The 21,468-nt window shown below is 42.3% G+C and overlaps 1 protein-coding gene across 4 annotated transcripts in view; it reads right to left on the reverse strand.

The window, feature by feature from the left end:
- Positions 1-21,468, reverse strand: part of FHOD3 (formin homology 2 domain containing 3) — a 499,838-nt gene that overhangs the window by 280,115 nt on the left and 198,255 nt on the right. For all 4 annotated transcript variants that reach the window (XM_032152492.2, XM_032152490.2, XM_032152489.2 and 1 more), the window contains exon 4: positions 7,744-7,811. In XM_032152492.2, coding sequence (XP_032008383.1) covers positions 7,744-7,811 — 68 coding nt within the window. The remainder of the gene's footprint in view (positions 1-7,743; positions 7,812-21,468) is intronic.

Here is a 21,468-nt window from a genome sequence, read left to right on the forward strand (position 1 = left end):
TAGTAACAAGCACCTTCTTCCTTGCCTACATGGTGCCAACGAGGCTGCTTAAAAATATTTGCTTAATGACGGTCCTGGGAATTCAGAGAACAAACACTACAGAGTGAACTTGGTTGAAGTGCTCTACAAGAGTCCAAGCATGTTTTTTTTTAATGTTTTCAATTGAGAGAACTTTAAACATATACAAAAGACAACAGAATAATCTAGTGAACCCCAGGTGCCAATCAACGCATACCAACCCTATTTCATTGATCATCCTACCTGTTCCCCTGCCACATTAATCTGAAGCGAGTCCCATACATCACATCATTTAATCCATAAACATTCCAATATGTATCTCTAAACTACAGGAACTCTTCTTAAAAATATGCACTCACAAAAAATTAGTACTTTTCATTATCAAATGTCTGGTCAGTGACCAAATTTCCAACTGTCTCATAAATACTCTTTTCTTTCTTTCTTTTCTTTTTTTTTTTTTTTTTGAGATGGAGTCTTGCTCTGTCGCCCAGGCTGGAGTGCAGTGGCACGATCTCAAATCACTGTAAGCTCCGCCTCCTGGGTTCACGCCATTCTCCTGCCTCGGCCTCCCGAATAGCTGGGACTACAGGCGCCCGCCACCATGCCCGGCTAATTTCTTTTTGCATAAATATTGTTTTTCACAGTTTTATTAGGATCCAAATAAGACTCATACATGGCAGTTAGTTGATATGACTCTTGAACATCTTTTAATTCAAAGAGCTTTTTTCTTTTCTGTTGGAATTTGTGTGTTGAAGAAACCGGGTCATTTGTCCTGTAGAGTAGCCCACAGTCCAGATTTTGTTGATTACACCCCTGTGGTGTAGTTTAACGTGTGCCTCTGTTTTGGATCATTTACAAATAGTTTATTGCATATACAGGCATGTAGATCCAGAGGTGATTGTTTTGGATTGACCGCATCATTGATGGTAGTTTGTATTTCCATTGGGAGGCACATAATATCTGGCTGAATCTCATGCTCATCATGTCAGCAGCTCTTGGGACTCACCACATAGACCCATTAAATCATTCATTAGGGGCTGAAGGATGGTAATATTCTCATTCTGTTACTCCCTCTTGCTTATTAGGTAGAATATTTCTACAAACAAAACTTCCCTTTAATTATTCGATCATCCTAAAGTTCATAAGTGACAAGGCAAAATAAATGTGAGATACTGAAACTTAATTCATCTGCAAAATAGTAAGCTAGTTTGCTAGCATCTTTCACCTGGTTTTTGTCAATCCATTGTTATTTTGTAGTGTCACTATGAATTCATCAATACAAACTTAGTTTGTGTGTTTTGATCCAGTGCAATTATCACCCTTACTGATGCTCACTGTCCCATCTTTGGCCAGCCAGTGGGAGACCCTTCAACTTGCTTCTGAGTTCTTTTGGAAATAATCCTAGGCTATTCAATAGCTTTCTTGCTCTCTGTATAAGATGTTCCAAGTTAATTAGTTTATTTTATTACATTTCCTACTCCAGACTTGGAGTCAGCCACTTCTCCAAGGAGCTCTGGTGCCTTTTTGGTGTTTCAGACCACAATCTCGTTGCTAGTGGTGCTTTTTGCTAATGAATTATTGCTTCTAGCTCTTTTTTTAAAAAGAAAAAAAATGCCTATTTACTTAAGATAATATACATGGGTTCATTCTGATATTTCCAATTAAATTCAGGAACACAGAGTTGTTAAACTTAAGAATCCTAATTTTTAAGAATGCTTAGAATGACAATTAGAATCTCTCACACACACACCAGTCTCAGAATAGTAATACCAACACTATCACCACCAATACGATTATTGTAAACAGTTTTGTTGTGGTTGTGGAGTTTTTGATGGTTCTTTTTGTTCTTAGGGTATATTTTCCTAACACTTCACAAATTACAGTGTTTTTAAGTCACTTGGAATAGCTATTAGCTGTGTGGCTCTGCCACCAGCTCTCAATCAGGTGTGAGAGAAGTTAAAGCTGAAGAATGGAGACAAGAGACAGGCTGATAGACTAAATGAGGAAAGGGGAAGAGTGGTGCGAGCATGGCCTTCTGGCGGCATAAGAAGAGTCTAGCCCAACCGCATTTGGGGATCTGAGCCCAAGAGGACATAATGGAGCGTGAAGAAGTTTGTTGTGTTCAGCTAAGTATCAGGAAGACACATGTGGATACTCTGAAGTGGAGCTTTGGGAAAATTAATTAGTTAGCACAATATTTACCAAATTAGAGACAGGAAAGACTGAAGACAGAGACGTCTTCTAGAAGACAATTCAAGTTACCCAGTCCATTCATTTATAGTTTAAGTGGTACCAGATACTATGCTAGGCACGAAAGGCCTGGCGATGAACCCCAGTGAGCTCACAGACTACCGTACTCAAGACAAGTGCTCTGAAGTATCTTAAGTTCTATACGGTTTGAGTATCCCTTATCCAAAATGTCTGGGACCAGCAGTGTTTCAGATTGTTTTATATTTTGGAACATTTACGTATACATAATGACATATCTTGAGGATGGAACCCAAGTCTGAACATGAGATTCATTTAGGTTTCATATACACAATTTATATATAGCATGAAGGTAATTTTATACAATAGTTTAAATAATTTTGTGCTAGAAACAAAGTTTGTGTGAATAGTGAACCATCAGAAAGCAAAGGTCTCACTATCTTAGCCACCCATGTGGGTGATCAGTGCTAGTTTGGCACCAGCATCATTCCTGACTCTGAATTTATATGCTACCAATATGCAATCATTTTCCTACACCTATTCACACATAAGTACTTAACAGGAAAAAAGATGACATGCCATTTATACAATGAAAAAACATAACATGTTCCGGGTAACTAAGTACAGTGGCATCACCAGAATATCTGTCTCATCTGCTAGTCTCCCCCTACAATGTTGTGTTTTGATTAAAAGGCTACTATACACTATATTTTATTTTGGGGGGGTGAGAATAATCATCAAAAGTAGTTGAGGGTCCAGAAGTGGGTCCTCTAGGGATGAGGAGGCATTCTTCTGGATGGGCTTTTAATGTTTTCTCCACAATCATCTGCCTCATTAACAAGAGTTTTTGTCTTAGAAATATTTGCTTTTATAAACTAATATGATTTCTTGTTCTGTTTTGAATGCACACTGATCTACACTTCAATAAGCCCATCACATATTTTAGCCATGTCATCTCTAGGCACTTTTTCTACAGTGTTATCATCTTGATTATCACTTATATAAGATCACCTTGATTCAGAAACATTTTAGCTATTTCAATTCACCAGTGGTTCATGAATGAACAACTGGGGCCTCTTCATCAACGTTAAAAACTTCAATATCCACTTCTTCCAGCTCATTGATGGACTCTAAAGATAAACATGCAAACAATTTTTGTATTTATAAGGAGATCAGACATCATTTTCTTCTCACTTGACATACAGAATCCTTCAAAGTCACCACTTGTTTACCATCATCACTAAACATAGTCAGAGGTTAGAGGTTGTGCCAGGCACGCACAGCTGTGTCTTTAGTCACTGTGTTTCCAGTGCTGGCAGCAGTATATCCTTCATGCTGAGCATCCTTCATGCTAAACTGCTTTTGAAAACTTCACTGCTGCTAGCATGCTGTTCAAAAACGTGTTTTTAACATTTATTCCTCATTGACGTAAGACTATCCTTTATTAATGGATCTAAGAATTGATTCCTCATTGATCTAAGAATAGTCTAAATTAATGAAGTCACATTTGAGGGAAAGTACATGGCGTAATCATTATTTTTTATGAGAATTTCAGCTGGAAGATGAGCAGAACAGTCGAGGAAAACAAAATCTTGCCATCATCTAGTCCAGCTTCCCTGAAGTGAGCACAAGCCCCCAGTACAAAATGTTTATGAAACTAATCAGAAAAGATGATATGGTGATCCATGGCTTTTTGTTAGAATAATAATGGAATGTTAAGAAATGCACTCCTTTAAAACAGTGAGGATGCATTTGCTTAGCACAGCAAAATTTCATTTATGTGTGCCTGTGGCATTAGCACAGCCCAGCATGGTTATTCTGTCCTTGGCACCCGTAATTCCCATAGGAGCTATCTCATCAGCTCTAGTCAGTGTCTTTCTGGGGCTGTAACTACAAACAGTAATGTTTTTTCATCCACATTATAGACATGTTCTGGCATCAAATTTTCGTCAGCAGTGACTTTGGCAAACTTGTCAATGAATTTCTCCACTGCTTTGTGGTCAGCAGAGCTTTATCACCACAAATCTTTAAAAATTTAATGTTGTGTCTTTTCTTAAATTTCTTCAATCAGCCTGTTGAAAATATGCAGCTCCCTTCCATTTTCAGTTTATGATAGATCTTTGCTTGTTTCATGATCAGCATACCATTAAGTGGCATGTGTTCACTGCATCACTGATGGATCCACTTTATACACAATTGAGATCTTCACTTTCAGCTTCATGCAATGTTCTCCTATTTTTCAGGAACTTCTGCTCATTGCTTTCTGCACAGAACTTCAACAGTTTATCCTTCTGTTTCTTCAGGTCATCTATGGTGATCATTCTAACACTATACCCTTCCGTAAGACAGTTTACACTTACACCACTGCCCAGTTTCTCCAACAGCTTCACTCTGTGCTATAGATAAACATAAATGACTTCTCTTTTTTATCACTGTTACCCAAGGAGGTATCTGTATGCCTTTTGGACATTTTCGACAATACCTTTATACCACAGAGCACAGAATAAGCAAACACACACAATGAGTAATGCATGTACGTCTTGGCCCACGTGGGCATTGTGGGGAACCTCCCATTGGTGCGTCCAGCCTGCACACATGCCATTTTATTGCCCTTTGTGGGCATGCTTGCATGGAGGAATCTGGGCATGTGTGGAAAATATATATCACAGCTGAAAGCTGGCAGGAGGGTCTTTTTCCCTTGGGAATGCTGAATAACTCGTGTTGTGAGCCTGCACTTTGACTATGATCATCACATGAGATCGAGTGTGGAATTTTCTACTTGTGGCATTATGTCAGGACTCAAAATTTTTCAAATTCATTTCTAATGGATTTTCAAATTAGGGATGCTCAACTTGTAGAACAGGTAAGCACAGGATACTTTTAATGGTATTTGGAGGGACCCTAACTAGGGTGACTGGTCATTCTGAGAGGGCATCCCTAGCAGGAAGAGATACCACATATAGAGTGGGTGTGGGGTAGCAAAACATTCTGGGATAGAAGTTGTAGGTCCAGGCCAGGCGTGGCAGATCATACGTATAATCCCAGCACTTTGGGAGGCCTAGGTGGGTGAATCACCTGAGGTCAGGAGTTTGAGCCCAGCCTGGCCAATATGGTGAAACTCCATCTCTACTAAAAATATAAAAATTAGCCAAGCATGGTGGTAGATGCCTGTAATCCCAATTAGGAGGCTGGGGCAGAAGAATCACTTGAATCTGGGAAGTGGAGGTTGCAATGAGCCAAGATCACACCACTTTACTCCAGCCTGGGTGATAGAGCGAGATTCCATCTCAATCAATCAATCAGTAAGTTGTAGGTCCAGGGCAAAGGTGTAGAACAGAAAGGGCATGCCTTACTTTTGGAGTACAACTTCAGGAGGAACTCAGGTTGTAGCCAAGGACAGAGAGGTGGACAGCAGAGGCCAGATCAAGAAGGACTTTCGTGTATACTGAGAAATTCAGATGTAACCCAGAAGGCAACATGGAACCAACCAGAGAGTAACTCCCTCTGGTGGGAAGCTAAGAATGGACTGAGTTAGGGAGGACCAAACACACACAGCGCCATGAATAGCTGCTGCAATTTTCCAGCCATGAACCAAGGCAGACCTCTAAACCCCAAGGCATTTCCGAGGTATGCAGTGTGGTGGGGCAAGGGTGCACCAGGTTCAAACCCATGGCTGTTGGAAGAAAAGAAAGAGGACTTGTCTCCAGAAATGTCAACATAGAGAAGGGACTCTGTGGTATGACTGAACACAGTGAAGTAAGAATGGGACAAGAATGTGTGGATGGGACAGATTTGGGGCCTGCTCTTTTGCCTATTCCCTCTCAAACAGGTAGAAATCCACTCTGGCTCTCACTGACATCTATCACTGACAAAGATAATCTTTTTTTTTTTGAGACGGAGTCTCGCTCTGTCGCCCAGGCTGGAGTGCAGTGGCACAATCTCGGCTCACTGCAAGCTCCGCCTCCCGGGTTCACGCCATTCTCCTGCCTCAGCCTCTCCAAGTAGCTGGGAGACTACAGGCGCCCGCCACCACGCCCGGCTAATTTTTGTATTTTTTAGTAGAGACAGGGTTTCACCATGGTCTCGATCTCCTGGCCTCGTGATCCGCCCGCCTCGGCCTCCCAAAGTGCTGGGATTACAAGCGTGAGCCATCGCGCCAGGCCGACAAAGATAATCTTTTAAGGATGTAGATGAGATGGGAACTGAAAAGAAGTAGAATGTAAACTAGAATCCAAAATCCTAACAGAAGAAAAACAATGAACCTAGACAGACGCAAGCTCGATGCAAAGGCCATCTTCTGTGTGAATCCATCTCCTGATCCTGCCGCCCTCACATGGCTGATCACCTTGGGGCTTGTCTGCACGCCTGTCCTAGTCCTCTTCATTATGCTGGTGACTTTCTCAGGGTAGGAATGGAGGGAAGGTTTAGGAGGCAAGGATACTATGGAATCCAAGACAGATTTGCACAGGTACACAAGGGGGCATAGCCACAATAGCACGGTTTATAACAGCAAAACACTGGAAATTAACCAAACCATCTGCCAATAGAAGAATGAATAAAACAACTTGTGTTTTATTCATCCAATGCAATCCTCAATCAGAGCTGCATCAGCTATGCCTATACCTATCCCATTCTCAGTAAGCAGAAGTACGATATATATGCAACATGATCACATATGTATACAGTTCATACAAAAGAATATCGCATGTTGTTGGTGAATATTTACCATTAGGAAACATGCATGTGGGGGTAGGGTGGAAAGAGGTTGGTTGGGATGGGGGAGCAGAACACAGGTCTTCAGTTATACCTCTAATAGGCTTTGCACACGTATGTTTATTGCAGCACTATTCACAATAGCAAAGACTTGGAACCAACCCAAATGCCCATCAGTGGTAGACTGGATGAAGAAAATGTGGCACATATACCCCATGGAACACTATGCAGCCATAAAAAAGAATGAGTTCATGTCCTTTGCAGGGACATGGATGAAGCTGGAAACCATCATTCTCAGCAAACACAGGAACAGAAAACCAAACACCACATGTTCTCACTCATAAGTGAGAGTTGAACAGTGAGAACACATGGACACAGGGAGAGGAACATCACACACCAGGGCCTGTCAGTGGGTGGGGGGCAAGGGGAGGGATAGCATTAGGAGAAATACCTAATGTAGATGATGGGTTAATGGGTGCAGCAAACCACCATGGCACATGTATACCTATGTAACAAACCTGCACATTCTGCACATGTATCCCAGAACTTAAAGTATAATAAAAAAAACTAAAAGTAAATATGGAAAAATATGTGATAAAGTTGCCTTTTTTATTATGTTTGAAATATTTGACATGATAAAAATTCTCAACTGATATTATGACCTAATTTTATTGTAATCTAAAGATAAATATTGTAATCTAAATTTGTCCTTCCTTTTCATAATAAATACAGGTAGAAGCTTGCCTGTATCTAATTTCACAGCAATGTAAAAACAGGTAAGTACTTATTTTTTTTCCTATTTACCTGAAATATCTGCTTCAGGGAGAAAAGGGCCCTTCTCAAATCTCGTCCACTGGAGTTGTATAGTTTTTCTGAAATAAAGAATAAAACAGATAAATTAATTAGACTGACTCAATTGACAGTGAAAACACAGAGAGGATATAAATGATAACAAAACTACCCTGGGAAAGGTAATGAAAGCCTTTTCATTTCATTCAGGATACAGACCTTACCCCCAACCATACGAAGAATGTTGCATATACATATCTGGTGTGTGACAGGTGACACGGAAGAATGTGTGGATGGGACAGATTTTGGGCCTGCCCTTTTGCCTATTCCCTCTCAAACAGGTAGAAATCCACTCTGGCTATCACTGACAACTATCATCTAGATTTTTCACCCTCATATCCCATCCTTCCTCTCTCCAGATCTCTATTTCCAGCTGTTTGCAGACTCTATTTTCCAGTTTATAGACTATTTCCACTTGATGGCCAACTATACCCAGAAAAATCCATGCAGCCAGAACAGAATCCATCCTTCTACCTCATGCCTCCCTTGCCTTACAGGCCCTGCACCCCCATGCTTTCTGCATCTCCTGTTCCTCGGGTGTGCTGGCTGCCTTAAGCACTCCTCAGGTCCTAGGGTTCCCTAGGCAGCACGGGAGACCCAAGGGCAGCATGGCAGCTCTACAGATTAGCTGGCTCCTTCTAGTCACTTGAGGGCCTCTGGGCAGGACGCCAGCCTTAGCTCTGCCTGGGCCTGAGTTCTCACTCATGTTCAAGGATGGTCCTGGCCACGGGCAAGGCAGATGAAAGATCCCAGTCTTGGAATTCTCTGGCTGAAAACTTGGGCTGACTTCCATAAGCCCACTGTTGAGCAGTCACATTTCAAATACATGAGTTAGACCAGGCCTCAGGAAGGAGGTGGTGAGCTTAATACAGGGCCCATCCTCCAGAGGTCACCATACAGCTGGAGAGACAGATGCGTATGCCACAATTACTAGCTGGCCAGAGTGATGATGCTGCAAGTTGCTGAAGACACACCGGAGGGAGTCCTGTTCTGGTTATGCAGGACACCAAGGAGCACAGATCCTGCTTAGCCTCCCAGCACCCACACTTGATCCTGATCCAGGTGGCTCAGGTGCACATAGGGTTGCATTCCTAGCACCCGATGCCAGACTTTTCCAACAGAATCACCCAATGCAGGTTTACTGAGCACCTTCTGGGTACAGTTCAAGGCACCAGGATACCACAGTGAAGAATGGAATTACCAGGAGCAAAGGCTAAGTAATCAGACTGCCTGCATTCCAAACCTGGTATCACCATTTACTAGCTATGTGACCTTGACGAAAACACTTTACATCTCTAAGCCTTGGATTCTCCATCTGTAAAATGGGAACAGACAATATTACAGGAAAATGGGTTCTGTGTTAAATTAAGCATGTATACTATGGAGTGGAATGCAAAATATCATTTAAAGTGTTTAGATATAATAAAGGCATTCAAAGCAATGTCACGTTGCTGGCCAACCACCTTGGGCTTCAATTCTAGCCTAAAGGGATATAGGGCAGAGCCACATTCCCCCTTTGTGCAAGTGGCATGGAACAAATGGCCCCAGAAGAGTTTGCAGAAGTCTAGTGACAGAAAGGATATGCTGACTTTTCCCAGTGGCCTAGGAAGGGATAGGCCCCCACTGAGAGAGATTTAATAGGACACAGGTAGGTCAAGCTCAGTATTTGCTTGGCAGTCGTTTCTTCAAAGGCCTCCCTACCAGACATATTGCCTTCTGGCAAAGAACAGAGGGGGCCTGTGGAAACTCCCACTTGATGACATCGCTTCCCCATTTAAACCCTTCAGTGGCTGCCCACCGCAGACAGAATGAAATCCAAAATCCTTTGCATGGTCTGCCAAGCCCTCGGTCACACAGCCCCCTCTCTTGCTGTATTACAGACACTGTGGTTTTCTCTCATATCCTGGGGCAGTGCAGGCTCCTCCAAACTCACAACTTAATACACATTGCTGCTAAGTGGCAGGGGCAAGATGCTGTGGGGTGGGGGTCTGGGGAGTGGTACGTGACTCCAAAGATTCCCCGTTGTTTGACCACTATGGAATCTACCACCTCTAAACACAATATGCAGCCCACAAACACTTGCTAATTTATGAAGAGTTGTGATTAAGAGAAAAATGCATCACCTTTCTAAAAAGTAGGAGCCTAGAAAGCTCCAGAGGAATCAACCATCCCCAATCTGAACATCTAATTCATCTCTGACCCTAAGAAACAAGACCCCAGTGACTCTCAGGCTGACCTCTAAAGAGTTTGTGTGGCCTCAACATCTGAGTAATAAATAGAGTGGGTTTCCTACTGCATCACGCCTGGAGTAGAACTCTGGTCTCTGGGGTGATCACACCTCTTCCAGCTTCCACAGCTAACATCTGAGAATCCCCAAATCCCAGAGAAACAGACTTTGTTTTTTGCCAATACTACTTCAAATAAATAAGAATAAAACTATCAAGTGAAAGCATGGGCCATGTATACCCCCAAAGAAGTGGACCAGATTTATCCTATCCAGGAAGAACATCAGTAGAAAAGAGCCAATTCCAGGTAACTCTTAAGTCAATAGGCTGCCGGGCACTGTGGCTCAGGCCTGTAATCCCAGCACTCTGGGAGGCTGAGGCAGGCGCATCACTTGAGGTCAGGAGTTCAAGACCAGTCTGGCCAACATGGTGAAACCCCGTCTCTATTAAAAATACAAAAATTTGCCAGGCATGGTGGTACACGCCTGTAATCCCAGCTACTTGGGAAGCTGAGACAGAAGAATCTCACGAACCTGGGAGGTGGGGATTGCAGTGAGCTGAGATCACGTCACTGCACTCCAGCCTAGGTGACACGGCAAGAACCTGTCTCAAAAAAAAAAAAAAAAAAAACCAGCAATAGGCTTGCATCAGACCTTACTTGCTAGCAGACAAGCAGAAATATGTCACAAGTAGACTCAAAATATCACAGTTAAAGTCTCCTTTAGTTACTAGTGACATATTATCGTTTCTGATTCATTTAAACGAAGATCATCATTAGCAGTGTTCTGATCATTAAGGTTTTACTACTTGATGCTGTAGTCAAAATCATCAGCTTTTAAAATACATATTAAATATTAGTAGAAAAAATCAGCTGAGAATGACTGCTAATATTTTGTTGAAAATTTCTGCATCTATAATCATAAGAAATACTGGTTTATGGTTTCTTTTCTTGCAATGGTGTTGATATTAAGACAATGCTAATTTTGTGAGTTGGGGGTACTCCTTTCCCTTCTGCTTTCAGAAAGGATTTGTATAGACTTTGTGTTATTTATTCAATTTATTCATTAATATAGGGCTATTCTGATTATCTCTTTGTTCTTCAATGAAGTTTGTTAATTTGTGTCTTTCAAGGAATTTGTCCATTTAAGTTGTTAAATGTATGGGCATAAAGTTGTTCATATTCTCTGTCATCCTTTTATTAACTGTAGCAATGTCCTTTTATACTTGGTATTGGTAATTTGTGTCTTCTATTTTACTTGATCAGTCTGACTAGAAATCTGTCAATTTTATTTTAGCCTTTTTCAAGAATCAGCTATTGATTTCATTAGAGATTTTTTTCCTACTGCTTCTCTGATTTCTATTTCATTATTTTCTTTCTTTTGTTTGCTTTGAGTTTAGTTTGCTCTTCTAGTTTCTTCAGGTAGAAATTCAAATGATTTGAGAACTGTCTTGTTTCTAATAAAGTATTTAATGCTATAAGTTCATCTCTAAGTACTGCTTCAACTGCTTCCTGTAAATTTTGATATATTGCTTTTCATTTTAATTTATTTGAGAATTTTATTAATACTGAATTCAGAGGGGAATAACTTAACCTTGTGATTTTTTTGACCTATGGTTTATTAAAGTGTATTGTTTAATTTCCAAATATTTAGAGATTTTCCAGATATCTGTTACTAATTTCTAATTTAATTTCTTTGCGGTCAGAACATATACTTTATCAAATCTTTTAGATTTATTAAGGCTTATTTTATGGCCCAGAATATGGCTTATCCTGGTGAATGTCTCATGTACACTTTAAAAGAACATGTATTCTGCTGTTATTGAGTGGCTGTTCTATAAATATCCACTAGATCAAATTGAGTAATAGTGGTGTCCACGTCTTCTATATTCTTACTGACTTTCCATTTACTTGTTCTATAGATTAGTATGAAAGGAGAGTTGAAGTCTCCAACTATTACAGTGGATTTGTTTATTTCTTCTTGCATCTTTATGAGTTCCTGCTTTAGGTGCTTTGAAGTTCTGTTGTTAGGTATGCTTACATTTGGGATTGTTGTGGCTTCTTGGTATATTGACCTTTTATCGCTATGTAATATCTCTCTTCATCCCTGTCAATATTCCTAGTTTTAAAGTCTACTTTTCTGATATGAATATGGCCACTTTGGGTTAGTGACTGGTGTACCTTTTTCCATCCTTTTATTTTTAACCCATCTATGTAGAATTTCTTATATAGTTGCATCTTGCTTATATGCAATCTGACCATTGTCTTCTAATTGCTATGCATTCACTGTATTTTTAACCTCTACGACATCACAACTTACTCTTCAATGGCACTAGAACCAAAGACCTCAGGGAGGTTCTGACGCCATCTCGAACTCTTTGATAAAAAGCATCCTTCTACAAATGCCAAAGATATCTCCCAGTGGTGCCAAAAACCTCTCCTCTTTTTGGCCAAATGTCATTTAATTAAAATAAACTACAATTTCTAATCAAGAAGTACTTTTCATTCCAACTATCTTTAATTTTCAAAACAAAACCTTTATAGTCATTTGTTTAAATTGTCTATTTCAAACAAAACTGCGTAAGAAAATATGTAGTACTGTTCCCAAATAATGATTTTGTCGTTTTAAGCAAGAGAATTCTCACTACAGACTTTGGAGATTCACAAATATTAAAGTAAGTTTTGTTTTTCAATATGAAAGCTCAAAAGAACAGCTAATCTATATAAAAATATTACCTATTTTGGCTGAAATGTCCCTTAAAATGCTGTTCTTTTTAATTCCCTATGGTATAAAGCACCAGACAAGGTCTTGATCAGAAATCCTACCATGTGGCATCTGTTACGTTGTAACTTTTTTTATCCTTCATACAAATGGCTAGCAGTGATATTTCATTTTTCTGACAGATACCTTCTCTTGAACTGCTGCAAACCTTTAATATTTATAAGCATTCAATATTTTAACAAATGTTATGCATTAGTCCCTATATCACATGACAGCAATACTAGAGTCATCATCATGGTTCAAATAAAAATAACAAAATATTTATTTAAAGGAATATTACTCTGGAGTACTGTCTTTCGAAAGACAATTCCATAATACATTCTCTCTCTACAAAGAACAATACTGTGGTGTAAAATAAAATCACAGTGCTTTATTAAAACTCAAAGCTGCCTGCTATGTTTAAAACAGTGGTACCAAAAAGCCTCTCTGCCTAACCTATCTTATTCTGTTGATTCATAACATACATTTTAAGAGACACCTCAGTCTACCTAGAGGCTTAGGAAGGATTAGGATGCAAGGATGTTTGTAAATGACATATAATGTGTCATTTTACAAGAGGTACAATTTCTGCTGGTAGAAGAGGATCCAGCAGGCATTTCACTATGTCAGACATCATGCCCAAACCAGCAACTTTGACGTGACGGCCCTTTGATGTGGTTCAAGAGAGGCCCACACAGGCCAAAGGAGAAGCACTTCCTCCCACAGCCCAGGTCCTGGGTTCCTTGCTGCAGGAGTAACAATGCCATGGGAGGTGTCATCTGGAGCTTTATCTGCTGGGTAACATTCCAAGTTCAAGAAACCAGGCATTGCATTTGTGTTGTATCCAAGTTTCACCACACAGAAACTTCACCAAGGCTGTGCAGGCCTCTCCTTCAGCTGAGACTAGAATGTGAAGGGCTCACCCAGGAATGGTACCTGGCCTGCCAGATTCCCAAAGGTATTCTTTACATCACTCTTGGATCCATTTCCTATGGAACTCCAATCACCCCTTCTTTAGAAGTAGTCTGTCTATGTAGATTCAGGTATTTTCAGTCTGGGTTATGCAGGTGTGTGCAAGGATTCCTCGAGGTAGGATGACTGACAGACATTGTGCTCCCTAGTTCTGCAACCCAATTCTCTACTCTGCCGGCTGTGCTCGCTGCGTGGGTCTCCTACGTGTATATGTGGGTCTGTGTGTGTGTGCAGATGCATGTGCACACATATGACTTCAATCTGTGGTTGGCACAGCCTAGCTGCAGGTCCACTGACCCTCCAGCTACATGCAATATATTGTAAAGACTGTCCTAACAGCTCCTGAATCTCAAGGAAAGGAATTCAAGTGTGCCTACTGCCTGAAAATCAGGCAAAGCAAAATAAAGTAGATTCCACATGTGGTGCAGAAGGGGGCTGGAGACTACCCTAAGCCAGCAAGAGGGCAGCCACAGAGGCTTCACCTATATGTGAATCCCAAACTTTTCTCGTGAGCTCGCAGAGGTTCCCCTTGCTTCTCTTTGCTCACCTTGGCCATGAACACATGTCGGTGAGGATAGTACAGCTCCAATCAGGGGAGGTTGCAGGGGAGCAGATGGTTCCTGCTATCCTAGACTCAGCTGGAGAGCTCTAAATCAGAGCATCAAGGAAAAAGAGGTGCCTGAGCAACCAAGAGATGACATGTGGGTCCCTTTCTGGTGAATGTCAAAAAAGCATTAAGAAGGCCGGGCACAGTGGCTCACACATGTAATCCCAGCACTTTGGGAGGCCAGGGCCGGCAGATCGCTTGAGCCAAGAAATCTGAGACTAGACTGAGCAATCTGGTGAAATCCTGCCTCTACAAAAAAAAATACAAAAATTAGCCAGGTGTGGTGGCTTGCGCCTATAGCCCCAGCTACTCGGGAGGCTGAGGTGGGAGGACTGCTTGAACTCAGGAGGTCAAGGCTGCAGTGAGCCGTGATAATGCCACTGTACTCCAGCCTTGGCGACAGAGTGGAGGTGACAGGGCTGTCACATCAGAGTTGCTGGTTTGGGCATGATGTCTGACATAGGCAAATGCCTGCTGGATCCTCTTCTACCTACCAGCAGAAATTGTCTCTCAAAAAAAAAAAAAAAAGTGTAACAGTAGAACTCAAAGCAGAAATGTGGGGCTGAGATCAAACTGGAGTCATTAAGATTTGCCTTTCTCCTGAAGCTCTGGGACTGCCAGGTGGGAGGTGTGCAAAGAGGTCCCCCCAGCACAGCCCCAAGGGGTGGCCAGCAGCCAATGAGAGCTAAGGCTGCAGAAGGTCCTGGGGAAGTACTGCTGATTGCTGATTCCAACAGCTGGGGAGAAGCTGGGGGCAGGCTGATTATACATCCCTTACTTCTAGGTTAAGTACAGCTTGCACTTGGCCAATAAATAAATGAAGAAATACATGCATTTATTCTCCCACTGCTTCCAAACTAAATCTGCCTGGGGTATACTCATTTGGGTAGCATAAGCCTTCGAGTAAATGCAATTAGAAGCCTATCTTTGGTAATGACAAGAAGGTGTAATCAGAAAATTATTTGTGGAAGTCTTTGGAACTGCCCTCATCCTTTCTTGCCATGTTTCTTGCCTTTTAAAATGAACTATGTCCCTTTAATAGTTGCATTCATGTATTATGCTGTAAACTAGCTTGTAATAACAAGAGCAGAGGGCAAAGCATTGGAGACCCCTGGGGACCATTCCTGCTTTGCCTCAAAACCCCTTTGTGGCCCACAAAGATCAGTGCTGAAAAGTACAGCCAAAGGGGTGCTATGCTTCCTGTTCAGCCAAGAGCACAATGAAGAAAACTTCAGTGTGTGGGGAAAGACAGACCAGAACATTAATTAGAAGGGCCCAGTGAGAAAAATGAGAACTAATTTACATCAGTGAAAATATGTAGGGGGAGGAACCAAAATCCCCTTCGAGAACGGAAGTAGGGGAGTGAAAGATACATCTACAGTATCACGCTTTGGGGCCTATAAAAATCGCTGAACTGTGAGACTAATAATTGCAGTACAGGCTCCTCTCATCTAGTGTCAAACACATTAACCAGGCTCCCCGTGGGAAAACCTGGACCAGGTCCTCAGAGCCTCTCTGCTCAGGGGAGACAATAACTTTCCTTTTTCCCCTGGGCTGCTGCAAAGTATACCACATTTCAAGAGGAGATTTATTCATAGGCACAATGTCCAGGCCTACATTGACAGTCTGTTGGCAGCAGATATTGACGATACAACCACCATGGTTTTTCAGGTACAGCGATGAGAAATTAGCTCCTTATCTGCCAGGCGTTTAGCTGTGTGCCATTTGCTCTTCAGACACCAGTCAGAGAGAGTTGGTGAAAAACAACTCTGTGAAATACGACCCAAGACAGCCTCTAGAAAATGAGTGGCCAGGCTTGGGTGACGCCCATTTCCCTAGCCAGGAAGCACGCAACCCAAGTTACCGTCAGCACTGAGTGAGGCAACAGAATTGGACTCCAGACCTTCTTCTCATGAACTCAAATGTGCCATGTGACAAACGAACCCCCAGGAAGCATGGCTTATTTCAACCTGCAGCCTCACTCCATTATTACCTGCTGATGTTTTAAAGAGAAAATATGGCATCATGAAAACTTTATTTTACAGTGAAAAAAATTGCTTGGTCGGACTTTGGAAATCTTATTTTCCAGTGATTTTGAAGCTTGTTGGAGTTATGGCCTCCATATACAACTTGTAAAAAAAAAAAAAAAAAAAAGTTCAGATACACAAGATGTTAATACAATTTCAGGGATATGGATGCCCAGAAACTTCCTGTGGTCTTTCAGGACATTGTATGAACTGCAGGGTAAAAATCATTGACCGAATCCAACATCTTCATTGAACAGGTGAAGAAATGTAGGCAGAGAGGTGCCATAGATGCTGGCCCCAGAGCTGGGACTGGAGCTTCAAGGAAATGCGGAAGAGTAACTGAAAATGGCTAAGAGAAATGGAATTGGCCGTATGATGTGATTGTACAATAAAAATAAGGTAAACAACTGAGCCACTGAAACTCACTCACATCCTAGCCATGACATTTATGCCACCATGTAAATTCAGAGAGAAAACACACACATGCCAAAGCAAAGGCTTTGCTTTTGAGAAGTCTGACTCATCTCTTTTGTCTGTGGGGATGACTGTGAGTAGTGGAGGCTTGAGGTACCCCCCATTTAGCCTGAGGATGAGAAGGCTACATGTGAACAATGACAAGGTCATGAGACCTGGTAGGACAGAAGACTGCTTAAGAAGAACTTATTGAAATCCTAATTCCCTTGGATTATAATCACATTTTAAATACTTATGAGTACATAAACCCTACAATAACCTTAATGATTATCTACTAGGTAGGTGCTATGCTGAGTATGAGGTTATAATTGTAAATGAAAACAGTCTCAGCCGTTAGTTTATCAATTGTAACAAATGTACCACATTCATGCAAGATTTCACTAATGGGAAATTGGGGAAGCTTGAGGGGATATATGGGAACAAACTTTTGCCCAATACTTGTTTCCACAAAATTTCGCCTATTTGGGGAGACAGACATGTCCCCAAACCGTGGCAATGTCATGTGAGAAGGTGATGGTAACACTAAAGGTTCCCAGAGGAAAGAGTGGCCGAACCTGTGAGCCTGGGGCTGGAGAGTGGAGGTTCAGATGAGGTGACATGGAACAAAATGAACCACAGTGAGAAATGCTGTGCAAAGAGGGAAACTGAGGAAGAGAAAATAGTGTCCCCAGCATCTAATATTTCAATAAATGATTTAATTTTTAAGACCACATGGAGGACTGGAGAGAACACGGGAGGATCAGATATCATCCAGATTCCCAATTCCCTCAACATCTGGCCTGGTCACAGCTTTACAGGTTAGCTAAACCCAAGAACATTCTGGAGTCTTGCTTTCTGTAAATGGGCCAAATACATAGCCCTACTCTACCACGTTTATTTGCCCATACTGTCAAAGAAGATGTGAAAATCATATCCATATTCATAGAGGCTAAAACTTCAAAGCATCCAAGATGCTCCCCACCCACAGTAGGTGAGGATACACAAACTAGTACATCCATACAACGGAGTGTTTATTATTCGGCAATAAAAAGAAATGAGCTGTCAAGCCACAAAAAGACACAGAGTAAACTTAAATGCATATTGATAAGTGAAAGAAGCCAGTCTGAAAACGGCTACATACGACACATACATAGTGAACTCCATTACATCCTGTAAGTAGCATAACCGTGGAGACTGTAAAAAGATCAGTGGTTGCCTGGGGTTTGGAGGAGGGAGGGAAGGATGAACAAATGGTCCACAGGGGATTGTTCAGGCAGTGAAACTCTTATTCTGTATGTTACTGTAATGGTGGATAGTACCATTATACATTTGTCAAAACCCACAGAATATACACCATAAAGAGTGAACCTTAATGTAAAGTATGGACTGCACTTAATAACTATCTGCCAATATTGGTTTATCAGTTATAACAAATGTATCACATTCATGCAAGATGTTACTAATGGGAAATTGAGGAAGGTTGAGGGGGTATATGGGAATAAATTTTTGCCCAATATTTTTTTCTGTAAAATTTAAACTACTCTTCCCCAAAATGAAGTCTGCTTAAAAAATTATATCCAAAGGCAAGCCCACAGGAAGTGGGAGAGGCTCCAGGCTCATGGAGGGCACAAGTCTTTACAACCCCTTCTGCAAACACATGCAGCCCCAGGCCTGGGACTTGGCATTTTCTGCCATGAATCATCGCTTATCTGTCCATGCACATTTCTGTGATCTCCCCACACCAGGGCCAGCTCTCATCCGCAGTGGTTTCCCTCCAGCCCCTGGCAGTGTCTGGCTGGCGTAGGTGCTTGGTGTTCGTGACTGATGGGCAAGTATAAGTGTTCTAAGGCATGAGTTAACCCGGGATTCCATAGACGAGTTTCAGACACATCTGTATTTACTCTGAGTTCCTAAAGGGAAGGGCACAAGTAATTTTTAGATCACTGGATGTTCCAGATGCTTCTTTGTTACCTTCAGCAGGCAATCCTAACTCCTCCTGTCTTTTGTCCTCCTTTTAAACAATCACTGACCATTTATTCTGCAGCAAGGGCTATGCCAGACGGGAGAGTAAAATGATGCATGGGGCAGAGCACAAGTTTCCAGGAAGCTTATAGTTGGCAGAGAAGATGACTTGTCAACAAAGAGGACAGCCCAGTACTGCAGGAGCTGGAACCCAGAAAGGTGCCAAATGAAGAAGCCCTCCCCACTTATTGTAGGAGGCAAATGGCCTTCAGAGAGCTACTCACCAAGAGGCTGCAAAAGACTTTAAGTCATAAAATTATGTATGCGGTTGCTTGCCTGTCATTATCACCTGCTAAGCCCCACCCAGTTCCACACCCACTTGGTCTGGTTACCTTGGGACCCACTGGCCCCATCCTCATCTTTCCTGAGGAAGAAAGCCCAAGCAAAGCCATTTATACCTCTATTCTGAATTAGTTCATAGGACACTATTTTTCCCTCTGAATTGGAGGGAGTGAGTCAGCTTTGGGGCCCCAGCAAAGTCCACGTCCATTTGCTCCCATCTTTGCATTTCCAAAATTGTCCCTTTGTGGAAGCAAAAGGGCCCAAGTCAGCTGATGAAGGCCACTTAATAGATCAAAATGCTGTTTCAAACCTGCCATTTTCCCTCCCAGAATCAAAGAATGGTAGAGAGTAAAGGGTCCTCAGAGACCTCCCACTGCGGAGAGGTTGAACTGCTCACCCAAGCCATGGAAAATCTGTGTACAGATGCCCGGAGGAGGCAGCACCGTGATGCTGTTCCTCTAAAATGGCTGCTGACCTAGGTAATCAGATGAGTGGCATCTCAAACACAATACAACTGCCCCGAGGCAGCCAGCAGTGTGAAAAACAGGTGACCAGGGACTTACTTCTGGCCTCTCTCTTCGGTCTCTATCTCAGGGCTGTCTCTCTGGGCCCTGAAAATGGCTTGGCCAATCACCCTCCTCCCTTCTCCCTCTTTTTCTACATTTCTTTCTTTCTTTGTTCTCTTTTCCCATAATTAGGGATCTGGAGAACCTTAAGGTATTTTCTTTAGTGATGGACTTTCATAATTATTTTTCTTAATTTCCAAATTAAGTTGAAATATTTGAATTACATATTTTCTCAAGACTCATGTATTCCTTTTTCTAGTTCTATTTTTAACATTATTTTTTGAGACAGGGTCTCACTCTGTCACCCAGGCTGGAGTGTGGTAGTATGAACACGGCTCACTGCAGCCTCCACCTCCCAGGCTCAAGTGACCCTCCCACCTTAGCATCCCAAGTAGCTGGGATCACAGGTGTCTACCACCATGCCCGGCTAATTTTTAAATTTTTTGTAGAGACAGGATCTCGCTATGTTGCCAGGCTGCCCTCAAACCACTTGGCTTGTGTTGTGATTACAGGAGAGAGCCACCGCACCCATCCTGGTTCTCTTTTAAAAACAATGAAGAACATGCACCCCTGAGTTGGTTTTGCTTGTGAACAGGGCATCCCTCTCCTGAGATGGCCATGGCACAATGGCTGTCACTGCCCTGCAGCTGGCCCTACTCACCCCCCTACTGGCAGGGCACAAAAAGAAAGGAGGCTTCCTAAACAAACAAACCCATTCTCTCTCACTCTTCTGGAAGCATCCAGGGCTCCTGGTAGCATCCACAGGAAACCATCCCTTCCAGTTGGGTGTGAGGTCCACCTCTCTGGGGAGAACATTTAGGAGGCAAAAACCACCCTAGCACAAGGGCTAGAAACCACAAACACGTACCACCCAGCCAGCCGCACACAGCAAAAACTACTTAGCCCTCTTATGGAGACACCCACTGCAGCCAGGACTGACCTAGTGTTGGCCTCTGCTAAGCACCCCATTCTCCAGTCTCAGCTCAAAGAACCTGCCACCCTCGGCCCCTGACCCTGTCTCCCACCTGCTCTTGGGGGCCATTTTCTCCACTTCACCTATGGCACCAGCTGTCAAAGTCCTCATCCTGACACTGTACCTGTGACTGCTTTGCACTTTGATTTCAGGCACCATTGTGCCATGGCCTTGGACAATACCACCATCCAGACTCCTAAATCCATATTTGCATTTCAGAGGAAATTCGTCTCTGCACCTAAGTTTTCTGATCAGTAAAACAGGATTTAAAATACACATTCCAACATCCTGAAGCCATGTGATGATGAACATGATCATGTTGGAAACGCACCTGGCACAAGCTAGGTACTCAGTAAAGACTACTTTTCTTTCTCTCTCCAGCCCCTAAGGCCTCAATAACATTTCTAAAAAATATCTAATGTCCTCCATACAGTTAACAGTCAGTCCTTTCCTGGGCACTGCACTCAGGGCTATAAGATGCCTCCTGTCATCTGTCAGGTCTTCCTAACCAGGTGGTGAGACAGTCCCCTGAGCTCAGACAGCCCCAGCTGGGCCCTGGGGGTCTCTCTCCAAGGCAAAATCACTCCCCCAAAGAGAGTGCCTCTTCCTTCCTGGGGTCAATGCCTGTTGATAGGGAAGATGTTCACCCTCTCTGCCCTAAGCACTTTGAGAAAAAAGAAATGAGTATCTACTCCTTGGAGAGAAGATAAGGATCATTAGCTGGGGTCAAAAGGGAACAACCCAGCATCAATCATGTCACTGTGCAGAGATGGTAAAACTCAGCAGTTCACCTG

The sequence above is a fragment of the Hylobates moloch genome, unplaced genomic scaffold (assembly GCF_009828535.3).
Source record: "Hylobates moloch isolate HMO894 unplaced genomic scaffold, HMol_V3 SCAFFOLD_5, whole genome shotgun sequence".
Lineage (NCBI taxonomy): Eukaryota > Metazoa > Chordata > Mammalia > Primates > Hylobatidae > Hylobates > Hylobates moloch.